The 20,943-nt window shown below is 46.3% G+C and overlaps 1 protein-coding gene across 8 annotated transcripts in view; it reads left to right on the top strand.

Moving 5' to 3' along the window:
* Window positions 1–20,943, top strand: part of SFSWAP (splicing factor SWAP) — a 124,091-nt gene that overhangs the window by 95,287 nt on the left and 7,861 nt on the right. For all 8 annotated transcript variants that reach the window (XR_011600836.1, XM_070951295.1, XM_070951296.1 and 5 more), the window contains 3 exons: window positions 2,398–2,675; window positions 11,979–12,104; window positions 19,987–20,154. Coding sequence is in view for 7 of the 8 variants with exons in the window: in XM_070951295.1 (XP_070807396.1) it covers window positions 2,398–2,675; window positions 11,979–12,104; window positions 19,987–20,154 (572 nt within the window). In the remaining variant the exon portion in view is untranslated. The remainder of the gene's footprint in view (window positions 1–2,397; window positions 2,676–11,978; window positions 12,105–19,986; window positions 20,155–20,943) is intronic.

Raw genomic sequence — 20,943 nt, forward strand, 5'->3', positions numbered from 1 at the left:
AAAAGCATTTTTTCAGCCGAAGAGGTTGTAGAAAAAATGCTTTTAAATTTTTTTAAAAAAAACCTCTGATGATCGCTCGGCTTAGCTGGGTGTGGGGAGGTGGCAGGGATTTTTGCTACCGGTTCTCCGAACCACCCACCGCCATCGTTACCAGAGCATTTCACCCCTGGTCACACGGCTGTTAAGTGAATCTGGTTTCCCTATTGACTTTTGCTCATCTGAAGGTCGTAAAAGGGGATCATGAAAACCCAGGACAGATTAACAGAGTTGGAAGGAACCTTGTAGGTCATCTAGCCCAACCCCCCCTCCCTCCTGCCCAAGCATAAATATGAACCCGTTGATCACATGACCATGGGGATTCTCCAATGGTCGTAAGTGTGAAAAATAGTCATAGGTCACTTTTTTTCAGTGCCTTGTAGCTTTAAATGGCCACTAAACGGACTGTTGTAAATCGAGGATTACATGTAGTGGTAGAAGACCTTACTAAAGCCTTCAGGTACAGATCTACAGATCCAGTAGATCTGTACCTGAAGGCTTTAGTAAGGTCTTCTAGACCAACCCCCTGCTCAGGCAGGAAACCCTGTACCATTTCAGAGAGATGATTGTCCAATCTCTTCTTAAAAACTTCCAGTGTTGGAGCATTCACAACTTCTGGAGGCAGGTTGTTCCACTGATTAATTGTTCTAACTGCCAGGAAATTTCTCCTTAATTCCAGGTTGCTTCTCTCCTTGATTAGTTTCCACTCATTGCTTCTTGTCCTGCCTTCTGGGGCTTTGGAGAAGAGCTTGACTCCCTCTTCTTTGGGGCAGCCCCTGAGATATTGGAAGACTGCTATCATGTCACCCCTGGTCCTTCTTTTCATTAACTTGGTCATCTGCCTGCCCTTGGCTAAAAATACAGGATCCAAAACAAGACAAATGCGGTTGGATCTGATGTGAAATAGTATTTCCTAGTTTCACCAAACATCAAAGGATCTTTTGCCTGCAGATGGACGGAAAGGATTATACATTAATAAAGATTCCATCTTCTCTGCTGGGCATTTCTAGATAACGCCAGGAAAGTTTTCTTTAAAATCCTGGAAAGCTTCGGCCAGAAATTTAAATGAGTATTTAAATTACTGACTCGAGTAATTAAATTTAAATTAAATCAGTACGCTTAAATTTACTGACTGAATTCAGTAAGAAATACTGATTACTGGGCGAGTCGGTGATTTAGTTTTAATGTTCCTTTTTGGGAATATATTCTCAGTCTATATTGCTTTCCATAAAAGTTGGGAAACTCTTTTAAACAAATGCTGCTTTTCCTCTCCAACCTCCTCCCCCACACACCCCTTCCAACAAATGGTAATTACATTTTAACCTGCCCAGGGTTTTTATGCATTTTGCCCATCCGAATGTGAACTCTGTTCCCAAAACTGTAATCTTGCAGTCAGCATGGAGAAAAAATTGTCTAGACATCTCTGAATATGAAAATTTTTTTAGGTGGCCAAGGAATTGCTACTGAATGTTTATCCCACGCTTGTAAAATTAGAGAGTTATCCAGTCTCTTCTGGGTGGCAGAAGGTGTCTCATCAAAAACAGGCTGTCTATCGAAAAGAGATTATTTCTTTGCATCCAGTCGGGACTTGTTCTGTGGAAGAGGGCTCTAAATTTCAAGATTTCAAGGAGAGGCTGGACTGCCATCTGTCAGAAATGGTGTAGGGTCTCCTGCTTGGGCAGGGGGTTGCACTGGATGACCTACAGGGTCCCTTCCAACTCTGTTAATCAAAACATTTCTTTATACCTGAAGCTTGAATCCCTACTACAGGTCTCCTGCGTGAGCAGGGGGTTGGACTAGATGACCTCCAAGGTCCCTTCCAACTCTGTTACTGTTTATTCCCCATGGCCCCTAAAGACAGGACAAGGGGTTAACTTAATGGAAATTTACCAAGATAGACCTCCAATCTCTAAAACTTAAGAAAAAATTTCCTGACAGTGAGAACAATCAGTGGAACGGCTTGCATTCAGCAGTTGTGAGGCTTTAAGAAGAGGTGAACAGCCATTTGTCTGGAATGGTCTTCTGCTTGAGCAGGGGGTTGGACTAGAAGACCTCCAAGATCCCTTCCAGCCCTTCCAGCCCTGTAAAATTCTATAGTAAGAATTAGAAGCAAAGTAGAACAGAGAGTTTTCCAGCATGTGGCACTCAACAACTTCAGACTGATAACCTGTAGCAAATTACTTCCAATTCTCAAAATGGGTAGGGGAGGATATTTTCTTTTTACAGACTGAAATTGCTTGCTTGCCAGAAAGCTATTTATCGTATCAGGATGCGTGTTGATCTTCCAGGATTTCCCTAGCTGACTTGCCACCCCCAGATTCCTAGAAACCCCACCCTAACTCTTGGCTGTCTTCCTTTCAGACGGTCAGTAATATCCCCTGCGCTCTGTTGACCGGCATCCGGACGTTACCAGTCCTAGAAGCCAAGGTGCCCGAAAGGCCTACAAGCAAATGCAGAGATCTGCCCAGAGAGGAAGAGAAAGAGAAGAAGAAGAAGAAACACAAGAAACGATCCCGATCGCGGTCCCATACCCCTCCTTCGAAATACCACTCCTCTTCTTCCTCCAAAGCCAAATCGCGATCCCATTCGAAAGCAAAGCATTCGCTTCCCACGGCCTACAGAACCGTCCGGCATTCCAGGTGAGCTTTTTTTTTTTTCTAACTCTTGAAATGCTTAAAAAGTTTTCGGTATCCTGCAGGTCTCATCGTCGTACCCTGTCTCTTTTTCCGGGTATCGCTTGATATTTTTAGCCATTCCGCATTCAGCCATGCGATGCGTTTTCTAAAAGTGACACGTTTAGAACAAGGAAAGCTTTCATTTCCTTCGGTGCGTCTGCCAGGGGTTGCCCCCCCCCAAAAAATAAGTGGCAGATTGCTGACGCCAATTAAGAGTGCAGACAGCTTCTTGTCAGTTGCCAGGGGCAAAAAAGATGTCATTTTTATCAACGTTGCCAAAGTCACCGCATCGCTTGACATGGAACGTCAGATGGTTCCCACACCCACTTCACGCCTCCTTTAGGATACGAGAATAAGGTATGTAGTTGGGGAGAAGTTGATTGAAACGAGAGGAGGCTCTTGTCAAGCTTTTAAAAAATCCATAATGAAAGTTTTTCAAAAGCTAAAGTTTTGGAGAATTTAAAAAGAAAAAAAAAACAGAAGGGGCGCAGTAAACGTGTTGGCATGTGTATTTTAGGAAAATGCAAATAAATTTAAACACATCATTTAAGTTGAGGAGATGGGAATAGGAAACTTTTTTTTTTGACAGCTAGCCCCCCTCTAAAAATGTCAAATCTTGTACGTTCTTGTTAAAAAATCATATGGCTCCTTCCATCCCGTGTCTCTTCCATTACTGTCCCGAGTTCCCCCCAGAGCAGAGCCTTGGAGACATAAAGAGGTTTCTGCCTAATTGAATCTGAGGATTAAATTAGTGTTGTTGTTTTTTTAAAAGATTGGAAGGGATATCTGACAACCTTCATACGTGCCACCGTTCGCCTCATAACAGAGGGAAACGCAGTAGGGAAATCAACGCTTTCGTTTTTTAACAGTTTCCCGTCTTAAGGGAAGGCGCTATTTCACTGGGAAAGCAGGCCCTTTCTCTGCAGAAAATCTCAGCTTGGATCCTCGGATGAAAGAGACAATGCAAATGAGGGAAGGGAGAGACTTCTGGATGTATATGGATCCGTTCCAGTCGGGCTTCAGGCCCGGATACAGCACGGAAACGGCATTGGTCGCGTTGGTTGATGATCTCTGGAGGGCTCAGGACAGGGGGTGCTCCTCTGTCCTGGTCCTGTTAGATCTCTCAGCAGCTTTTGATACCATCGACCATGGTATCATGCTGCACCGGTTGGAAGAGTTAGGGGTGGGAGGCACTGTGTTGCGGTGGTTCTCCTCTTTCCTCTCTGACTGGTCACAGTCTGTGTTGACAGGGGGACAGAGGTCGACCCCGAGGCCCCTCATATGTGGGGTGCCGCAAGAGTCGGTCCTCTCGCCTCTCCTGTTCAACATTTATGTGAAGCCGCTGGGCGAGATCATCCGTGGTTTCGGGGTGGAGTACCATCAGTACGCTGATGACACCCAGCTGTACATCTCCACCCCGGATCACCCCAACGATGCCCTTGAAGTGATGTCCCGGTGCCTGGAGGCCGTACGGATCTGGATGGGGAGGAACAGGCTCAGGCTCAACCCATCCAAGACCAAGTGGCTGTGGTTTCCGACGTCCCGATATAATCAGTTGACGCCATCACTGACTATTAGGGGCGAATCACTGGCCCCCACGGAGAGGGCTCGCAACTTGGGGGTCCTCCTGGATTCACGGCTGTCTTTAGAAGAGCACTTGACGACCGTGACCGGGAGGATTTTTCATCAGGTCCGCCTGATTCGCCAGTTGCGTCCCTTTCTGGATCGGGACTTGTTACGCACGGTCACTCATGCCCTTGTCACCTCCCGCCTGGACTATTGTAATGCTCTCTACATGGGGCTCCCCTTGAGGAGCACCCGGAGGCTCCAACTGGCGCAGAGTGCGGCCGCGCGGGTGGTAATGGGAGCAACATGGCACTCCCATGTGACACCTCTCCTGCGCGAGCTGCACTGGCTCCCGGTGGTCTTCCGGGTGCGCTTCAAGGTTTTGGTTACCACCTTTAAAGCGCTCCATGGCTTAGGACCTGGTTATCTACGGGACCGCCTACTACCACCAATAGCCTCCCACCGGCCAGTACGCTCTCATAGAGAGGGACTCCTCCGGGTGCCGTCAGCCAAACAGTGTCGGCTGGCAACCCCTAGGGGGAGAGCCTTCTCTGTGGGGGCACCTACCGTCTGGAATGAGCTCCCCCCAGAGATACGGAGGATCCCGGATCTGTGCACCTTCCGCCGCGCTGTGAAGACTTTTTTATTCCATCAAGCGGGCTTGGCCTAATCTCCTCCTTCTTTTAATATGTAAATTTTAAATCTGTTTTTAAATTATTGGGGTGTTTTAATTTGTCTGGGCCAAAATGATTTAATTTGATTTTATCTGGTTTTTAAATTTTTATATTTATGTATTTTATTGTTTGGCTGTTCACCGCCCTGAGTCCTTCGGGAGTAGGGTGGTATACAAATCAAATAAACTAAACTAACTAAACTAAACTTCTGTTCCAAGCCCTTCTCCGTCCCTGGGCTAGAAAAGAGAGACGTTAAGACCTTGGCTAAGGGGAATTCCTACTTAGCGGCACAGAGAGGTTTTAGATGGCTTTTGACAGGATAACTTTCCTCTGAAAATGGCTTCAGATGTACTGTGGGGTTTTGACAAGCCCTTCAACGTCTCCACTGCAAATTTTTCAAGCTCCAGGCTCCCATCACGATAAACCAATTTATATTATTTTGATGACTTCTTCCCCCGTGTTAACCACAAGTTCCTTGACCCAAGAACTGTCAGGTCAGAGCTATATAGGAAGGGAGAGAGGGAAGGCAGAATGTCCGGCGAGACCGAATTTTGTACGCTCTTGGTTTCACTAAGTAGAGCTGGGCAGGGACTTGAAGGTAGCTTGATGGGTAAACAAGAGGGTGATGCATCTTCTCCCAGGTGTATCTTCAGACTTCTTCAGGAATTGAGCATTAGTCTGATCTATAAATCGGCCCCTGAAGTATTGTCCATAGCCGGGCTAGGCTGAGAAGCCAGTGCTGTTTATGTCAGGACTACTTTTGTTGTAAAGAATCTTGCGAGTCTGAAAATGATAGAGTCGATTTACACCACGCAGGTGAGGCCATCCTTGGAATACTGCATCCAATTCTGGTCACCACAACGCCAAAAAAGATGCTCTAGAACAGGGGTCAGCAACCCGCGGCTCTGGAGCCGCATGTGGCTCTTTCATCCCTCTGCTGCGGCTCCCTGTTGCTGGTCGGCGGCACAATTGATAGGGCTTTCGGTTAGGACAGGTAGAGGAAAAAGGATGCCGTGCTAAGAGGAGACTCTATGGTGAGGGACCGGACTTCCGATCGGCTCCAGAATTGAACGAGAGCTTCCGGTTAGGACCTTTGTGGCTCTTTGAGTGTTTAAGGTTGCCGACCCCTGTCCTAGAAAGAGTGCAGCGAAGAGCAACAAAGATGATTAGGGGACTGGAGGCTCAATTGTATGAGGAGCGGTTGTGGGAGCTAGGTATCAAAGAGAAGGATTGGGGGGGTAGGACAGGATAACTCTCTTCCAGTACTTGAGGGGCCATCACAAAGAGGAGAGGATTGACTTATTCTCTAAGGCACCAGAGAGCAGGAGAAGAAGTAACGGGTGAAAAAGATCATTAAAGAGAGAATCAACCTAGAAATAAGGAGAAATGTTTTAACAGTGAGAACAATTAATCAAGGGAACAGCTTCGCTCCTGAATTTGTGGGCGCTCCATCATTGGGGGTACCAAAATAGACTGGACGTTTGACTAGGGTGGTATAAGGTTTCCTGCCTGAAGGAGGGGGTTGGAGTAGAAGACCTCCAAAGTCCCTTCCAGCCATATGATTCTTCTCCCACCCCCACCCCCACCCGGCCCAGTCTATCTTTTTAAAAAACAATTTTTTTTATTATAAATTAGAAACAAAAAACAGAAAAAAGACTATAATGAAACACAATCACATACATACGACTGAGGTTGATTCAAACGCCATATATATACAGTTTCTAAATAACATTACATATCATCATACTACAGCTTCAATTTGGTTTATCAGACTGCATCTTGCATTTGTTAATCATCTTATATCTAATATTACCTTATTTATATTTAGCTTGCTATTTACATATCTATGCTACATGCTTCCCTAACATCTACCTCATGACATTTTTACTTCTATCCATTGGTACCATTTATCCCAGCTTTGATTGAAAATTGATTCTTGTCTATCTTTAAGAATATATGTTAATCTATCACATTCTGCACACCACAAAATTTTGTCGATAATCATCTGATCTGATGGTACTTCTTTCCCTTTCCAAAGCTGCGCATATGCAATTCTAGCCGCAGTGGTAACGTGTATGAAAAGGTACCAGTCTGCTTTCCTTATGCCTCCAGGGTTTATTCCTAACAAGTAGACCTCTGGTCTCAGTTGAAAGCTGACTCCTGTAATCTCCATGAGCCAAACTTTTATCTTACTCCAATAATTTTGGGCTTGTAGACATGTCCACCATTGGTGGTAAAATGTACCCCTGGCTGACCCACATTTCCAACATTCTGCTGAGGTTCCAGGGAACATCTTTGCGATTCTTGCTAGATATACCGGCCTGGTCTATCTTAACGTGAACTAGAGAGCTTGCCTGAGAAGTTTGCTCGGATTACAGTTCTGTCCCAGACTCAAATTTCTTTCTTCTGACTGTTGTCTTGGTCGCATGTTTTCCTTCTGTCCTTCAAGCCCCTTTTGCTATGCTCTCTACAAATTTTCTAAGGATTAACATTCTTTTTCTTCCCGCGGAAATGTTTCACTGCAAAATTTTCTTCTGGGCTGCCGATCTGAATTAGAGGCTGATGGAGAATGGCTCAGCCTCTGAAATATACCGATCAGGTTTCGTTCTGTTTCCTTCATGTGTTAAAACAGGGGGAGCCCCCAATCCCCAGACTGAAGGGCCACTATCGGACTGTAGCCTGTTCGAAACAGGGCTGCAGGAGGGGTGGGCAAGCATGCACATGTGAAGCTCCACTTGCGCAAGTAGAGAGTACTTGTGCTCACGAGCGAATCTCCATGTGCAGCCCACACAAATGGAGCTGTGCATGCGCCCGACACACACACACTTGCCAGGCCAGGCCGCCAAGCTGAAAAGGTTGGGGACCCCTTCTTTAAAACTCACATATTTCTTTGCTAGAATATTAAAATTCCAATTATTGTTCCTTTTGTAGTAGAAGAAAAAAAAACACCACAGATTAACGCCTAACCCAGTTCTTTGTCCTTATTAGCTTTCTAGTCTCACATTTCCCATCACCTGATAGCTCGTAGGAGAGCTGTTTTAGCTCATTTGTACATTCAGGTCACCTTTTGCTCATCCGAGTTCAGATCCCGATCTCGTGAAATTTCCCACGAGGTCTTCGGATCCCGGGTTAAATGGCGACCCAGCGAAAGGATCAGCAGGGCAGTACTTTAGCAGCTGGGCAAAGTCTATCTTTGAAGGGCTTCCAAGATGCTTTTAATTGAGAGGTTTTCTAATTTCACAGTGTAACGTGAGTAAAATGTCCTTCAAGGCCGGATCGGTGCCAAACCATTAACATAGAGGCATCTGGGTTTTTTATTTTCTCCGCAAAAGCATGGAGTTGGTCTGCTTATTGCCGTCTGTTTTTTTCCAACTTGCCAATCTGTATCTTCAACCTCTGGCCTTGCTTTGCTTAAACTCCTCACCCTGCCGCGGTCATCTACATATGTCACACCTGTGAACCATAATAACTGCCAACCAGAGTCGATACGAATTCATTCTTTTTTTTTTCTTTTCTTTTTTTTAACTTTCTGCAAAAGTACAGCATTGCAGTTTGGAAGGGAGGAGGAAGAAATACAATTAGACGGCAAGTGATCCAGTAGTTTTTGTTCTGACCTAGGCTTCCTTGGAAAGGATACAGCACAATCTTAGTCCCGGCAAACCTCTTTAATTCATACACCTGTGAATTATTGTCATTCCCAGTCTGAAAGGCTTCTCAAACAGTCTTTCAGGGGAGTGTTTACAAACACCCACCTTATCTCCCTTGGAATGCTGCCAGAGAACTAATTGCCACACGCAAGGCAAGGCCAAACTTAGCACAGAGTCAAACAGAACTTTCCCAAAGCTTTTCCCGACCAGATGAACTAATTGCTTCCTGCAAAAGCTCACGTCCCATTCACTCTCCTTTTATGTCTTATGGGAGGGGCCAATCATCTCCAAGCCTTACTCCCAAGTCGACCCTTTTTTCTTAATTGTTCTTGCCTTCTAGCAGCTCTCTGCATGCACACACTGGGAACAGGCTCCCGCTGTTCTTCTGCCTCACTGACGTCAGACTCCGGAGGCAGCAAAGAACTATCAGATGGCCTTGGCCCCCTCTCTGCCTCCCACGCAGAGCCCTCATCAGAGCCTTCCCCAGACTCCAGGACAGGCCCACGTTCCTCCCCAACTTCCTCACTGTCCGAATCTGCTGCCAGCTCTACAACAAATTTTACAACTGAAATCCTCAACCTGGAAAGTCCCAATTATATATATATATTTTTTTTAAAAAAAACTCCCCAAAAATGAATCTTAAGGGGATCATGTATCTCTGTGTGCTTTGTTCTGCTTCGGGTAGAAGAAATAGATCGGACAAATTGCTTGCCTGCGTTTCATTTAAAGGCTAAATTTTATTTGGCATGAATTGCTTTTCTGGGTATAACTTTCTAAGAGGTTACGTGCTAAGCCACCTACTCTGTTTACCCAGCTAATGATCTGTATGTAGTAATTAGCAAGGGAAGGCATCATTAAAGTATTTAGCGTGTAAGAGGATTTGATTGGCATTAAGCAAACTTCACTTGTTCATAGCCTTCCGTTTTCAAAGAGTCAGTAATGTTAATTCTCAAAATGTGTGGGGAGTGGGTGTTTCCTTGATGAGAGAGGCCAAAATAAAGACTTCAAAATCAGTTTTTTTCTCCTGGGCAAAGTCATTCAGATACTGCTCCTTAAGAACGGGAAGGGATTAGCAATTTGAACGAATCTGAAGTCCTTACGAATAGTCATAATCTCAAACAACAATCCACACTTTTCCTTCAAATATACATACATATATATATATATAAGCAGGTTCTGACGGGTTCTGGAGAACCGGTAGTGGAAATTTTGAGTAGTTCGGAGAACCAGCAAATGCCATCTCTGGCTGGCCCCAGAGTGGGGTGGGAATGGGGATTTTGCAGTATTCTTCCCCCCAGGAGTCGGGTGAGAATGGAGATTTTGCAATATCCTTCCCCCAGGAGGGGAGTGGGAATGGAGATTTTGCAATAGCCTTCCCCCAGGAATGGGGTGGGAATGAAGATTTTGTAGTATCCTTCCCCTGCCACGCCCACCAAGCCATGCCCACAGAACCATTTTAAAAAGTAGTTTAAAATGTTGAATTTCACCACTGATATAAGCCCACGTATGAATGGCAGTAACCTTTCCGCATTTAGCACAGGGGGGTTTTTTTTGGTTTTTTTTTTTTTTAAATAGCCCACTCTGCATTCGGAAAAATACACGTGATATTTACCAGTATTCAAAGCTAATGTCATTTATTTAATATTGTCTGAATACTGGAGGTTTTTAGGAATGTTAGTCATTGCTATGCAAATCTCAGAAGCTAAGGCGGTCTGATATTAAGTGGCTTAAAAAGAAAAAATCACTCGCTTTCCCTCTGACAAGTTCTAAGCCCATGATGGCGAACCTATGGCACAGGTGCCACAGGTGGCACATGGAGCCATATTTGTGGGCACAGGAGCATTGCCCTACCTCAGTCCAGCACGCATGTGCACGCTGGCCAGCTGATTTTCGGGCCTTCCGAGCCCACTGGAAGTCAGGAAATGGGCTGTTTCCAGGCCTCCGGAGAGCCTCCAGGGGAGTGGGGAAGGTTGTTTTCACTCTCCCCAGGCTCCTAGAAAAGCTCTGGAGCCTGGGGAGGGCAAAAAATGGTCCTACCAGGCCCACTGGGCTATCGCGTGCCAAAAGCGGGGGGAGAGCGGGGGGTCACGCATGCATGCGTGGGGAGACGGGGCGCACTGAATTATGGGTGTAGGCACAGGCGTGCGCAATCCCCCCCCCCACTACACCCACGTTTGGCACACAACGGCAAAAAGGTTAGCCATCACTGTTCTAAGCCCTTTTCGGTGGGAAAGGCTGGGCTGAGGCCATCGTTCCATAAGCACACTTGGTTCCTTTCTTAAAGGAGGCTCTTTGCGTTGTCCCGCTGGCCGTACAAAATAGAATCGGCCCTCTTGGCTAACGTCGGTTCCAATATGATTTGTTTTGCATCTGGAGAGCACTTAATCTGCATCCTGTCTTTTTAAGCACTTAAAAGACAGAATTATTTGGTTTGGGATTTTAAAAACAGTAAGTCGTGGGGCGGGGGGAAGTGAGTGGATAAAGCATTTGGGGAGCTGACAACCACTCCCCCAGGCTGCATGTCTGGTGATCTTAATTTTCTTTCTTTCTTTCTTTCTTTCTTTCTTTCTTTCTTTCTTTCTTTCTTTCTTTTCTTTTCTTTTCTTTTCTTTTCTTTCCATCTTTCTTCCTTTCTTTTTTCTTTTTATTCCTTCCTTCCTTCCTCTTTCCTTCTTTTTTCCATCTTTCTTTTTTCTCGCTTCCTTCCTTCCTCTTTCTTTCTTTCTTTCCTTCTTTCTTTCTCTTTCTTTTCTCTTTCCTTCCTTCCTCTTTCTTTCTTTTTCTCTTTTCTCTTTCTCTTTCCTTCCTTCTTTCCTTGTTTTCTTTCTTTCTTTCTTTTCTTTGTTTCTCTTTACTTTCTTTCCATCTTTCTTTTTTCTTTTTATTCCCTTCCTTCCTTCCTCTCTTTCTTCCTTTCCTTCTTTTTTCCATCTTTCTCTTTCTTTTTTCCCGCTTCCTTCCTTCCTCTTTCTTTCTTTCCTTCCTTCTTTCTTTCTCTTTTCTCTTTCTCTTTCCTTCCTTCCTTCTTTCTTTCTCTTTCTTTTCTCTTTCCTTCCTTCCTTCCCCTTTCTTTGTTTTTTTCTTTCTTTCTTTTCTTTCTTTTCTTTGTTTCTCTTTCCTTTTTCCCCCTTCCTTCCTTCCATCCTTCCTCTTTCTTTCTTTCTTTCTTTCTTTCTTTCTTTCTTTCTTTCTTTCTTTCTTTCTTTCTTTCTTTCCAAAAGTATTTGCGGTGTAACAGACCCACATTTTCTCCTTTTAAATGGATTTGCTGGAATTTGTACTCCTCTTTGATAATCCTGGTGCCGTGCCCGTATCAAGAAACTTAAAGATCCTCAAAATCCTTCTAGGCTGAACTTAATTCTCCTCTTTCGCCCATTCAGGTCTCGCTCAAGGTCGCCGAGAAGACGGGCGCACACCCCTGAAAGGCATCGAGAAGAGCGGAGCGTCCCAACTGCCTATCGTGTGAGCAACAGCCCGGGCATCAGCAGAAGACGCACCCGTTCCAGGTACACAATTGTGCTCGCAGCACACCTGTGTTGCTCCAGAATGGGAACGCTGTGGCTTTCTTGATTTACATGGCTTTGTCCAGCTCTTTACCTCACTTTCTCCATTCGCTTTCAAAATATAGCTTAGTCCTCATTTACCAACCACAGTTGGAACTGGCAGCTGTTAAGTGAACCGGTCGCAAAGTGAAACCACGCCTACGATCTTCTGCATTCTTTCGGTTTACAGACCTGTGAAGGTCATAGGTGTGTGGATCAGTCGCAGAGTTACTTTTTCATTGCTGTCACCGCTGCGAATGGTCGCTAAAGGAGGCATTCACTAAACAAGGACATGGTGGGTTTTTTTTAAAAAAAAGGTGGCCTGACATTCTTTGGGATGCCTTCTCCATCAATTTTACTAAAGAGGCTAGGAAAAAAAAACTGTTATCTTTTTTCCGTAGGTTTTGTAGGCGATTCGCTTGACCCCTTTTCATTATAGATGAGCAACGAAATTAGGTTGCGGCATTGAGACCCCAACTCCAAAGGGCATAAAACCGAGAGATTTATTTGGATTGTTGTTGTTGTTGTTGTTGTTGTTGTTGTTGTTGTTGTTGTTGTTATTATTATTATTATTTTGACATCCTTTCAGTAGTCGCTTCTGGGCATGGATCCCAATTTGTTAATAATTGCAAATATAAACCAGCCAGAAAGCAAAAGAAGACAATGCTCATAAGACGAAGACATGAATCCAGGAGAGTGATATATAGAAAGTAGCAGGAGTGAGGTTGTGTGCGCCTTTTAGCATCTTTATGGCTCGAATTATTCTCTGATTTAGGAGGCTTTGGTTAGGAGGAATGCAAACAGCCCTGATCGAGAGGAAGCTTCCCAAGGAGGCCGATGTTTATTATGGTGCAAGGCAGTTCCATCCATCTCCATTGCCCGAGGTTTTAAAATATGCTCTGTGGGCTTTCCTGTGAATGCATGCTATCCTTACATCTTACCTTCTCTACAGAGAAATGCTCACCCGTTTACATCCATCATTCTAAAAGGGTAGCGCGATACGTGCTGGAGATCTTAACGCCTCTCCCTTCCGCCACAAGTTAAAAGTACAGATTAGAACAGTTCATTTAGTGACTGTTGAAAGTTAAAACAGCGGCACTGGAAAAAAAATGACTTAGTTTTTCCACACTTACGACCGTTCCAGCATCCCCATGGTCACGTGATCAAAATCCAGACGCTTGGCAACTGGTTCATATTTATGACGATTGCAGTGGCCCGGGGTCATGCGTTCCCCTTTTTTACGACCAAAGTGAATTCCACTTTATGACCGCGTTCCTAACTTAAAAACTGCAAGGGATTCGAAAAGAAAGCTGTGGAAAAGAAAGCTCGTAACACGCGGCAAAATTCACTTAACAACTGTCTCGCTTAGCAACAGAAACATTGGGGCTCAGTTGAGGCCGTAAATCAAGGACTACCTGTACTGATCTTATTTGCGTGTGCCTCGTTCTCAGTTTGCCTTTTTTCAATGAGCATTTAAAGCACCACCCAGGGAAATGCACCCCTTAAGACTATACCTGTACGGATTCTTATTAAGAATTGGGGATTCTTAATTAACTAAGATTTCTCCTCTCATTGATTTGGCCCCTGGGAGAATCTGCACCTGTCCCTCAGGTAGAGCATCAACTCAACATCAGTGTCTCTAGGACAGCCATCCTTGTGGTTTCTCAGCCACTGGCCCCTCCAGCAGACGAATCAGAGGAGGAGGAGGAGGCAGTATGGGAGTCAGGGTCAGCATCAAGGCAACCTGCGAGCTCCGAGGGGGAAGAGGGAATGGAGCTGTCAGTGAGAGAGAAAGAGGCAGAGCCTGGGCCATCCATCAGCCCTCAGATGGAGAGTCAACAGCCCCCAGGTCTGGAGGTGGCTGATGAGGAAGAGGAGGAACAGCTGGGTCCAGTGCCTGACGCGCAGATGCGCAGAAGGCAGAGGAGAGGAGAGCAGTGGAAATCTATGGGCCGGTCCTTGGGACGGAAGAGCCACCGCTGCCAGCAAAGCTCCACCCTAACTGGGGATAAAAGGCAGGGGGCAGAGACAAATAGATGTGGCAGACAACTATTCATCTCCCTGCCGGACAGATTTGTTAGCCTGCGGTGAGAGAGAAATTTTTTGCCGGGGGCTGCCGGCGCTCCTAATAAAGGAATCATTGATTTAACTACAGAGGGTTTGTCCTGTTTGAGGAGCTGGGTCAGAATACCTTGCAAGCTCGAAATATTCTTTGCCAGCTTGTAAATTCTGAGCATGCGACTCTGAAATGGGATGACGTGAACAGCACATTGGGCTTTGTTGTATTTGATGTGAGAAGAGTCAGATTTGAGCGATTATGATATATCGGCTGATCTCTATTTATCAAGACTTCTGTCCAAGGCTCTTTCAGTGCAGCCGAGTCAGAGCCGCCTTTGTCTGCAGAGGGCAAGGAGGTCCTGCCGTAAATTAAGCCAGGCTGAATTCCCACCCCACTTCCTCCCTCCCTCCCTATAATGAAAACTAATGAATTTTTCAGAATAACCCCAACAGATGCTGCAGTTGCATCCTGTGCATGCATCGATCTGAGGACTTCACGTCCGTCCTGGTTTGGGGGGTTAGAAGCAGAGCCATTCTTCCTTTTCCTCAATCTCTTCCCTCCTTAGAATTGGTTTCCTTATTTATTTATTTATTTCTCCGATGTGTATCCCATCTTCATTTTTTTTAAAGTGGGTGTAGCTATAGCAATAGCACTTAGACTTCTATACCGCTTCACAGGGCTCTGCAGCCCTCTCTAAGCGGTTTACAGAGTCAGCCTGTGGTCCTCAACAATCTGGGTCCTCATTTTACCCACCTCGGAAGGATGGAAGGTTGAGTCAACCTGAAGGGAGGGAGGGAGGGAGGGAGGGAGGGAGGGAGGAAGGAAGGAAGGAAGGAAGGAAGGAAGGAAGGAAGGAAAATAACACTAGCAATAGCCCTTAGACATTTACAGCCCTCTCTAAGCGGTTTACAGAGTCAGCCTATGGCCCCCAACAATCTGGGTCCTCATTTTAGTGACCAACCTTCCTTAGGATGGAAGGCTGAGTCACCCTTGAGCCAGTCAGGATCGAACTGCAGACAGTGGGCAGAGTTAGCCTGCAATACTGCATTCTAACTACTGCACACCATGGATGGATGGGTGGGTGGGTGGGTGGGTGGATGGGAGGGGGGGAGGGAAGGAAGGAAGGAAGGAAGGAAGGAAGGAAGGAAGGAAGGAAGGAAGGAAGGAAGGAAGGAAGGAAGGAAAATAACACTAGCAATAGCCCTTAGACATTTACAGCCCTCTCTACAGAGTCAGCCTCTTGCCCCCAACAATCTGGGTCCTCATTTTACCCACCTCAGAAGGATGGAAGGCTGAGTCAACCTCGAGCTAGTCAGGATTGAACTGCTGACAGTGGGCAGAATTAGTCTGCAATTAAGAATTCAGATGGATGGATGAGTGACAGAATAGACAGAGAGAGAGAAAAAAAAACAGTGAAAGATAGAGAGAGAGAGATTGATGGATAGCAGTAGCCCTTAGACTTCTATACCGCTTCAAAGTGCTTTTACAGCCCTCTCTGAGCGGTTTACAGAGTCAGCCTCTTGCCCCCAACCATCTGGGTCCTCATTTTACCCACCTCGGAAGGATGGAAGGCTGAGTCAACCTTGAGCCCTGTCAAGATTGAAGTGCTAGCAGTCAGCACAGGAAAGGAAGGAAGGAAGGAAGGAAGGAAGGAAGGAAGGAAGGAAGGAAGGAAGGAAGGAAGGAAGGAAGGAAGGAATAGCACTTAGAGTTATATACCGCTTCACAGTGCTTTCCAGCCCTCTCTAAGTGATTTTACAGAATCAGCCTCTTGCCCCCAACAATCTGGGTCCTATAGGCAGTCCTTGCCGTATAACCATTTGTTCAGTGACCTTTCGAAGTCACGACGATACTGGGAAGAGTGACTTGTGACAATTTTTTCATACATACAACAGTTGTAGCATCTTCCATGGCCAGGCGGTCAAAATTCAGCCTCTTAGCAACTGGCTCATATTGCCGTATCCCGGGGTTGTTTGATCTCCTTTTGTGACCTTCTGACAAGCAAAATCCGTGGGGAAGCCAGATTCACTTAGCGACCCTGTTCCTAACTTTTAACAACTGCAGTGATTCATTTAACAACTGGTGACCAGAAAGGTCGGAAAAACGGGGTAGAATTCACTGAACCGGCTGTTTTGCTTAGCAACGGAAATTTGGGGTTCAGTTGCAGTCGTAAGTCGAGGACCACCTGTACTGTCCCTCCCCTTATTTTTCCTACCATCATCCCTGTGAGGTGGGCTGGGCAGAGAAAGGAGAGTGGCTGGCCCCAAATTCACCCCGCCGGTTTCCATGCTTAGTTTCCCTATTTCTCTTCCATCACCTTTACTATAGCCACCATCCAGAAGACAATTTGAGATGGGACATTAGTCGGTGTTCATAATTCTCCAATACCCAGAGAGATGGGGGCACAGGTGAAATGGTCCCGGTTTGGACCGGATCACCCGATCCGGTAGCGATGGTGGCGGGTGGTTCGGAGAACCTGCGGCCCCCCCCCCCATGCCCAGCTGAGCTGCGCGATCATCAGAGGCTTTTTTTATTATTATTTTTAAAAGCATTTTTTCTACAACCTCTTCAGCCGAAGAGGTAGAAAAAATGCTTTTAAAAGCCTCTGGCGATCCCAGCTGAGTTGCCTGATTGGCAGAGGCAGTTAAAAGCATTTTTTTTTACAACCTCTTTGGCTGAAGAGGTTGTAGAAAAAATGCTTTTAAAAGCAAAAAAAGCCTCTGACGATCAGGGAACTCAGCTGGGATCATCAGAGGCTTTTAAAAGCATTTTTTCTACAACCTCTTCGGCTGAAGAGGTTGTAGAAAAAATGCTTTATTAAAAAAAAGTTGGCCACGCCCACCCAGTCACATTACCCCCCCAAGCCACACCCACAGAACCGGTAATAACTTTACATTTCACCACCGGATGGGGGGAATGAAACTTGGTTCCTCTGAATTCAAACCGTGAGCTCTCTCGTTGAGCTACAGTGTGAGCCCATAGCTTTGCCAACATCACTTACAGCCGTGATGCCGAACTTATGGCACGCGTGCTCAAAGTGACACACGAAGCCATGTCGCCTGGCACGCACGGCCTTGCCTGTTTGTCTTCCGGGTTTCTGGCGCCCATGCGTGCGTGATGATCAGCTGTCCTTCATGCATTGTTGCAGTGCCGAAAACCGGTACAGGCACACCACCCAGCTGATTGTCAGGTATGCATGGCCGCCAGAACCTGGAAGTTCGGCTTTTCCGGAGCACGATCCCTTCACACTCACAGCAGTGCCGAAAACCGGCCTGCACATGTGCACCGGCCAGCTGATAGTCAGGCGTGCGCATGCATGTTAGAACCCGGAAGTTTGGCTTTTCTGGAGCGCAGCCCCGACGAGCGCGTGCGTGCAGTTTCCATGCAACCTGTTGGTCACTCTGTGCCGAAAAGCTTCGCCAACACTGACTTAAAGTATGAAGTTGAAGGACACCAACCCATTCATGGTGGACCTGTGAAACGTTTTGCAGACCAAACTACTAAGAGGCATATTCTTTGCTAGAGGAAAAAAAGAAAAAGAATCGGTATTGAGTCAGATAAGAAGCATCACCTACTCTTTCCTCTGAAATTATGCTTTTTTTTTTTCCTCCTCCTTCAGCCAGCCGTGTACTTTCTCCCCTCCTCATATCTGAAGGCAAAGACTTGGAGATTAAGGACCAAGCTTTGCAGTTTGATAACAGAATTGGACCTTGTTTTGATTGGGGAGAAAATGTTCCCAGCCACAAAGCTGGGTGTTATCTCAAGAGCTCAGCAGAATGCCGGTTGTTTTTAGCTTATCCCCTTGTTTCATTTCTGTAAGGAGATAGCTTTTCTGTAAAAACATCTCCATCTTTAACCACAGCAATTTTCAGTTGCAATGCCTGCTTGTGCTACCTGGTCAAAGTAGCCTCACGCAAGCTGGGAAGAAAGGAAGAAAACCGTTTATGGTGCAGATCCCCTGTAGCGCACATTAAGTCTCAGCTACATATTGGTGAGCTTTAAAAAAGATGATTTGTGAGAGAAAGAGTACGTTGGCGGCTGTACAGTATCCGTCTTGACCGCGAGCTCTCAGGATAGATTAGAAGTACAATGGGGGCCCTTTGTGCTCTCTGAGCCTGGTGCTTTTCTTGCAGGCGTTTTATCACCCAAACTAGGTAACGTCATCAGTGCTAGCACTGATGTGGGTCATGAAACGTCTGTAAGAAAACCACCAAGCTCAGAGAGCACCAAGGACTCTTTGTTTGTTTGTTTGTTTGTTTGTTTGTTTGTTTGTTTGTTTGTTTGTTTGTTTGTCAGATTTATATGCTGCCCTTCTCCCGTAGGACTCGGGGCGGCTCACAACAATAAAACAACCCGACAATAGATAAAGATTAAATAATATTAAAAACCGATTTCAAATCCCCAAGTTAAAATCCACGGCAGATCAGGGAAGTTGCTGAAAGAGCCATGTCTTTAGGTCGGCGCGGAAGATGTGGAAGTCGGGGGCCGTCCAGAGCCCGGTGGGCAACCCATTCCAGAGGGTCAGTGCGACCACAGAAACGCCCTCATCCTGGGGACCGCCAGCCGACACTGTCTGGCCAAGGGGACCCGGAGGAGGGCAGCCCCATGTGAGCGCACTGGGCGGTGGGAGGCCGGTAGGAAGTGATCCTGCAAATACCCCGTAACTCAGCTCTGAGCTACAAATATTCTCCTTTATTGGAGGAAGTCTACAGCTGGACGGTAAGAGGAATATCTTTGATTCCTCTTTCATTCCTGACACAATTTTTCGTGCCTTCCATAAGGCAGGCAATATTTCCACACTGTCCACATGAGCGTTTCACCATCGGCCACTTGCGAAGGTTAAAATGGAACACGAGTCAGAATCAGAATGGAGCTGGAAAGGGACCTTGGAGATCTTCTAGTCCAGCCCCCTGCTCAAGCAGGCTTCGTCGAGGTTCTCATTTCGAACCTGGGCCAGACTTGCCCACTTGGCTTTGGAGGAAGCTCTTCCGACATCGGGAGCTCCTTAGAAAAATAATAAAAGTACGTCGTTTTTGATGCGAAAAAGAGAAATCTGCCCCAGGAAGATTAAAACAAGAAGGGCAAACAGTGGTTTTGTGTTTTTTTGTTTGTTTGTTTGTTTTGTTTTGTTTTCCTTCCCCCCCCCCTTTTCCTCTGTTGCGATTGCTTGTTTTAGACCAGGGGTGTCAAATTCAAGGTCCAGGGCCCGGATCTGGCCTGCGGGGTGCTTAGATCCGGTCCATGGGGCCAGCCTGAAAACAGCAAAGGAATGGCCCACAGTGTCTCTGCCAGCAAAAACAGAGCTCGCTTCCCCACGCCCCGTTTTCAGCCACGTGCCCCGCTCCCCTCCGAGCTCCGTTTTCACTGGCAGAGGGCTATCAAAACAAAAGGAGAAACATTTCCCCTTTTGCATTTGAGCATGCAAGAAGGAACAGGAAAGGAGAAAGAGAAAGAAGAAGATGGGAAGAGAGCAAGGACGGCAAAATAAGGAAAGAGGGGAAGGAAAAAGAATGAAGGGAAAAAAAGGAAAGGAAAGGAAAAGAAGGAAGGAAGGAAGATTATAATGAGAGTGAGGGAGGGCCTCAGGGAAGTCCTGCCTTAGCACTTGGCCACCACAGGTGCCCCCAACACGAGTCCCGTCACATCAACCATGCCCCATCCCTCCCCCCCCCCCCCGGCCCTCCGAGGTCAAACACAACTCTGATGCAGCCCTCAATGAAATCGAGTTCGACACCCCTGGTTTAGTCTAACGGGGCTGTGCTGTGTGTTCCTGTTTCCTTTTTTCAGAAGCCCACACGAAAAAAAGAAGAGGCGGTCACACTCCCACCTCAAGTCCAAAGCGAGGTCCCACTCGCCTTCCGTCTCGCCGGGAAAACAACCCGCCCATAAGAATTCCAGTCACTCGGCCAGCATCTCTCCCGTGGAGAGTCGAGGATCCAGCCAAGAGCGTTCTGGGTAATGAGCCCCCAAGAGCCCCCATTCCGGCTGAGTGTATAAATAATCCAAACTGGGAAAGTAAATAATGGTAAAGCCGGGGGGGTGGGGTGTGCTTGCTGATTCTCTGCCAAAAAATAAAATAAAATCCAAGCTCGGTTCCCTTTCTTCTCCAAACCTTTTGCGGGGGGTGGGGGGCGAACGCAGCGAGAAAGCGTTGAGCATGTTGGAATTGTAAATGCTCCAGCATCGCAAAAGGGGCGCTCTGCAGCTGTTTAGCTGGTTACCTGTTTGACTTGCCCTCATGAAAAATCGAAGAGGGGTTGAAGAGGGTTTATGTAGTTCGCTCCACACAGCTCTGCGGATGGGCTAGGCTGGTGGAGTTGAAAGGGCGAGGAAAACAGGCTGGGGTATTTTTTCCACCACTCTCCTGTTCAGAAAAGGGGAAAAGAAAACCCTGCTTACCTCCAATGACATACCACCATTTTATGTGTGATGCTTCTGCTTGCAGAGGTGGGAGGGAGGGACGTAAAGAGGGAGAGAGGAATGGATGGAGATAGATAGCTAGGTAGACAGACATATATAGATAGAAAGGAGGGATGGACGGATGGATGGAATGGGAGATACAGACAGACGTATGGATAGAAAGGTTGGTTGGATAGATGGATGGAGATGGGAGATAGACGTATGGATAGAAAGGTTGAATGGATGGATGGACGGATGGAGATGGGAGATAAACAGACAGACATGGATAGAAAGGTTGGTTGAATGGATGGATGGATGGAAATGGGACATAAATAGATGTATAGA

The sequence above is a fragment of the Pituophis catenifer genome, unplaced genomic scaffold (assembly GCF_029215685.1).
Source record: "Pituophis catenifer annectens isolate HBS135680 unplaced genomic scaffold, rPitCat1.0.hap2 SCAF_10, whole genome shotgun sequence".
In the NCBI taxonomy this organism is placed as follows: Eukaryota; Metazoa; Chordata; class Lepidosauria; order Squamata; family Colubridae; genus Pituophis; species Pituophis catenifer.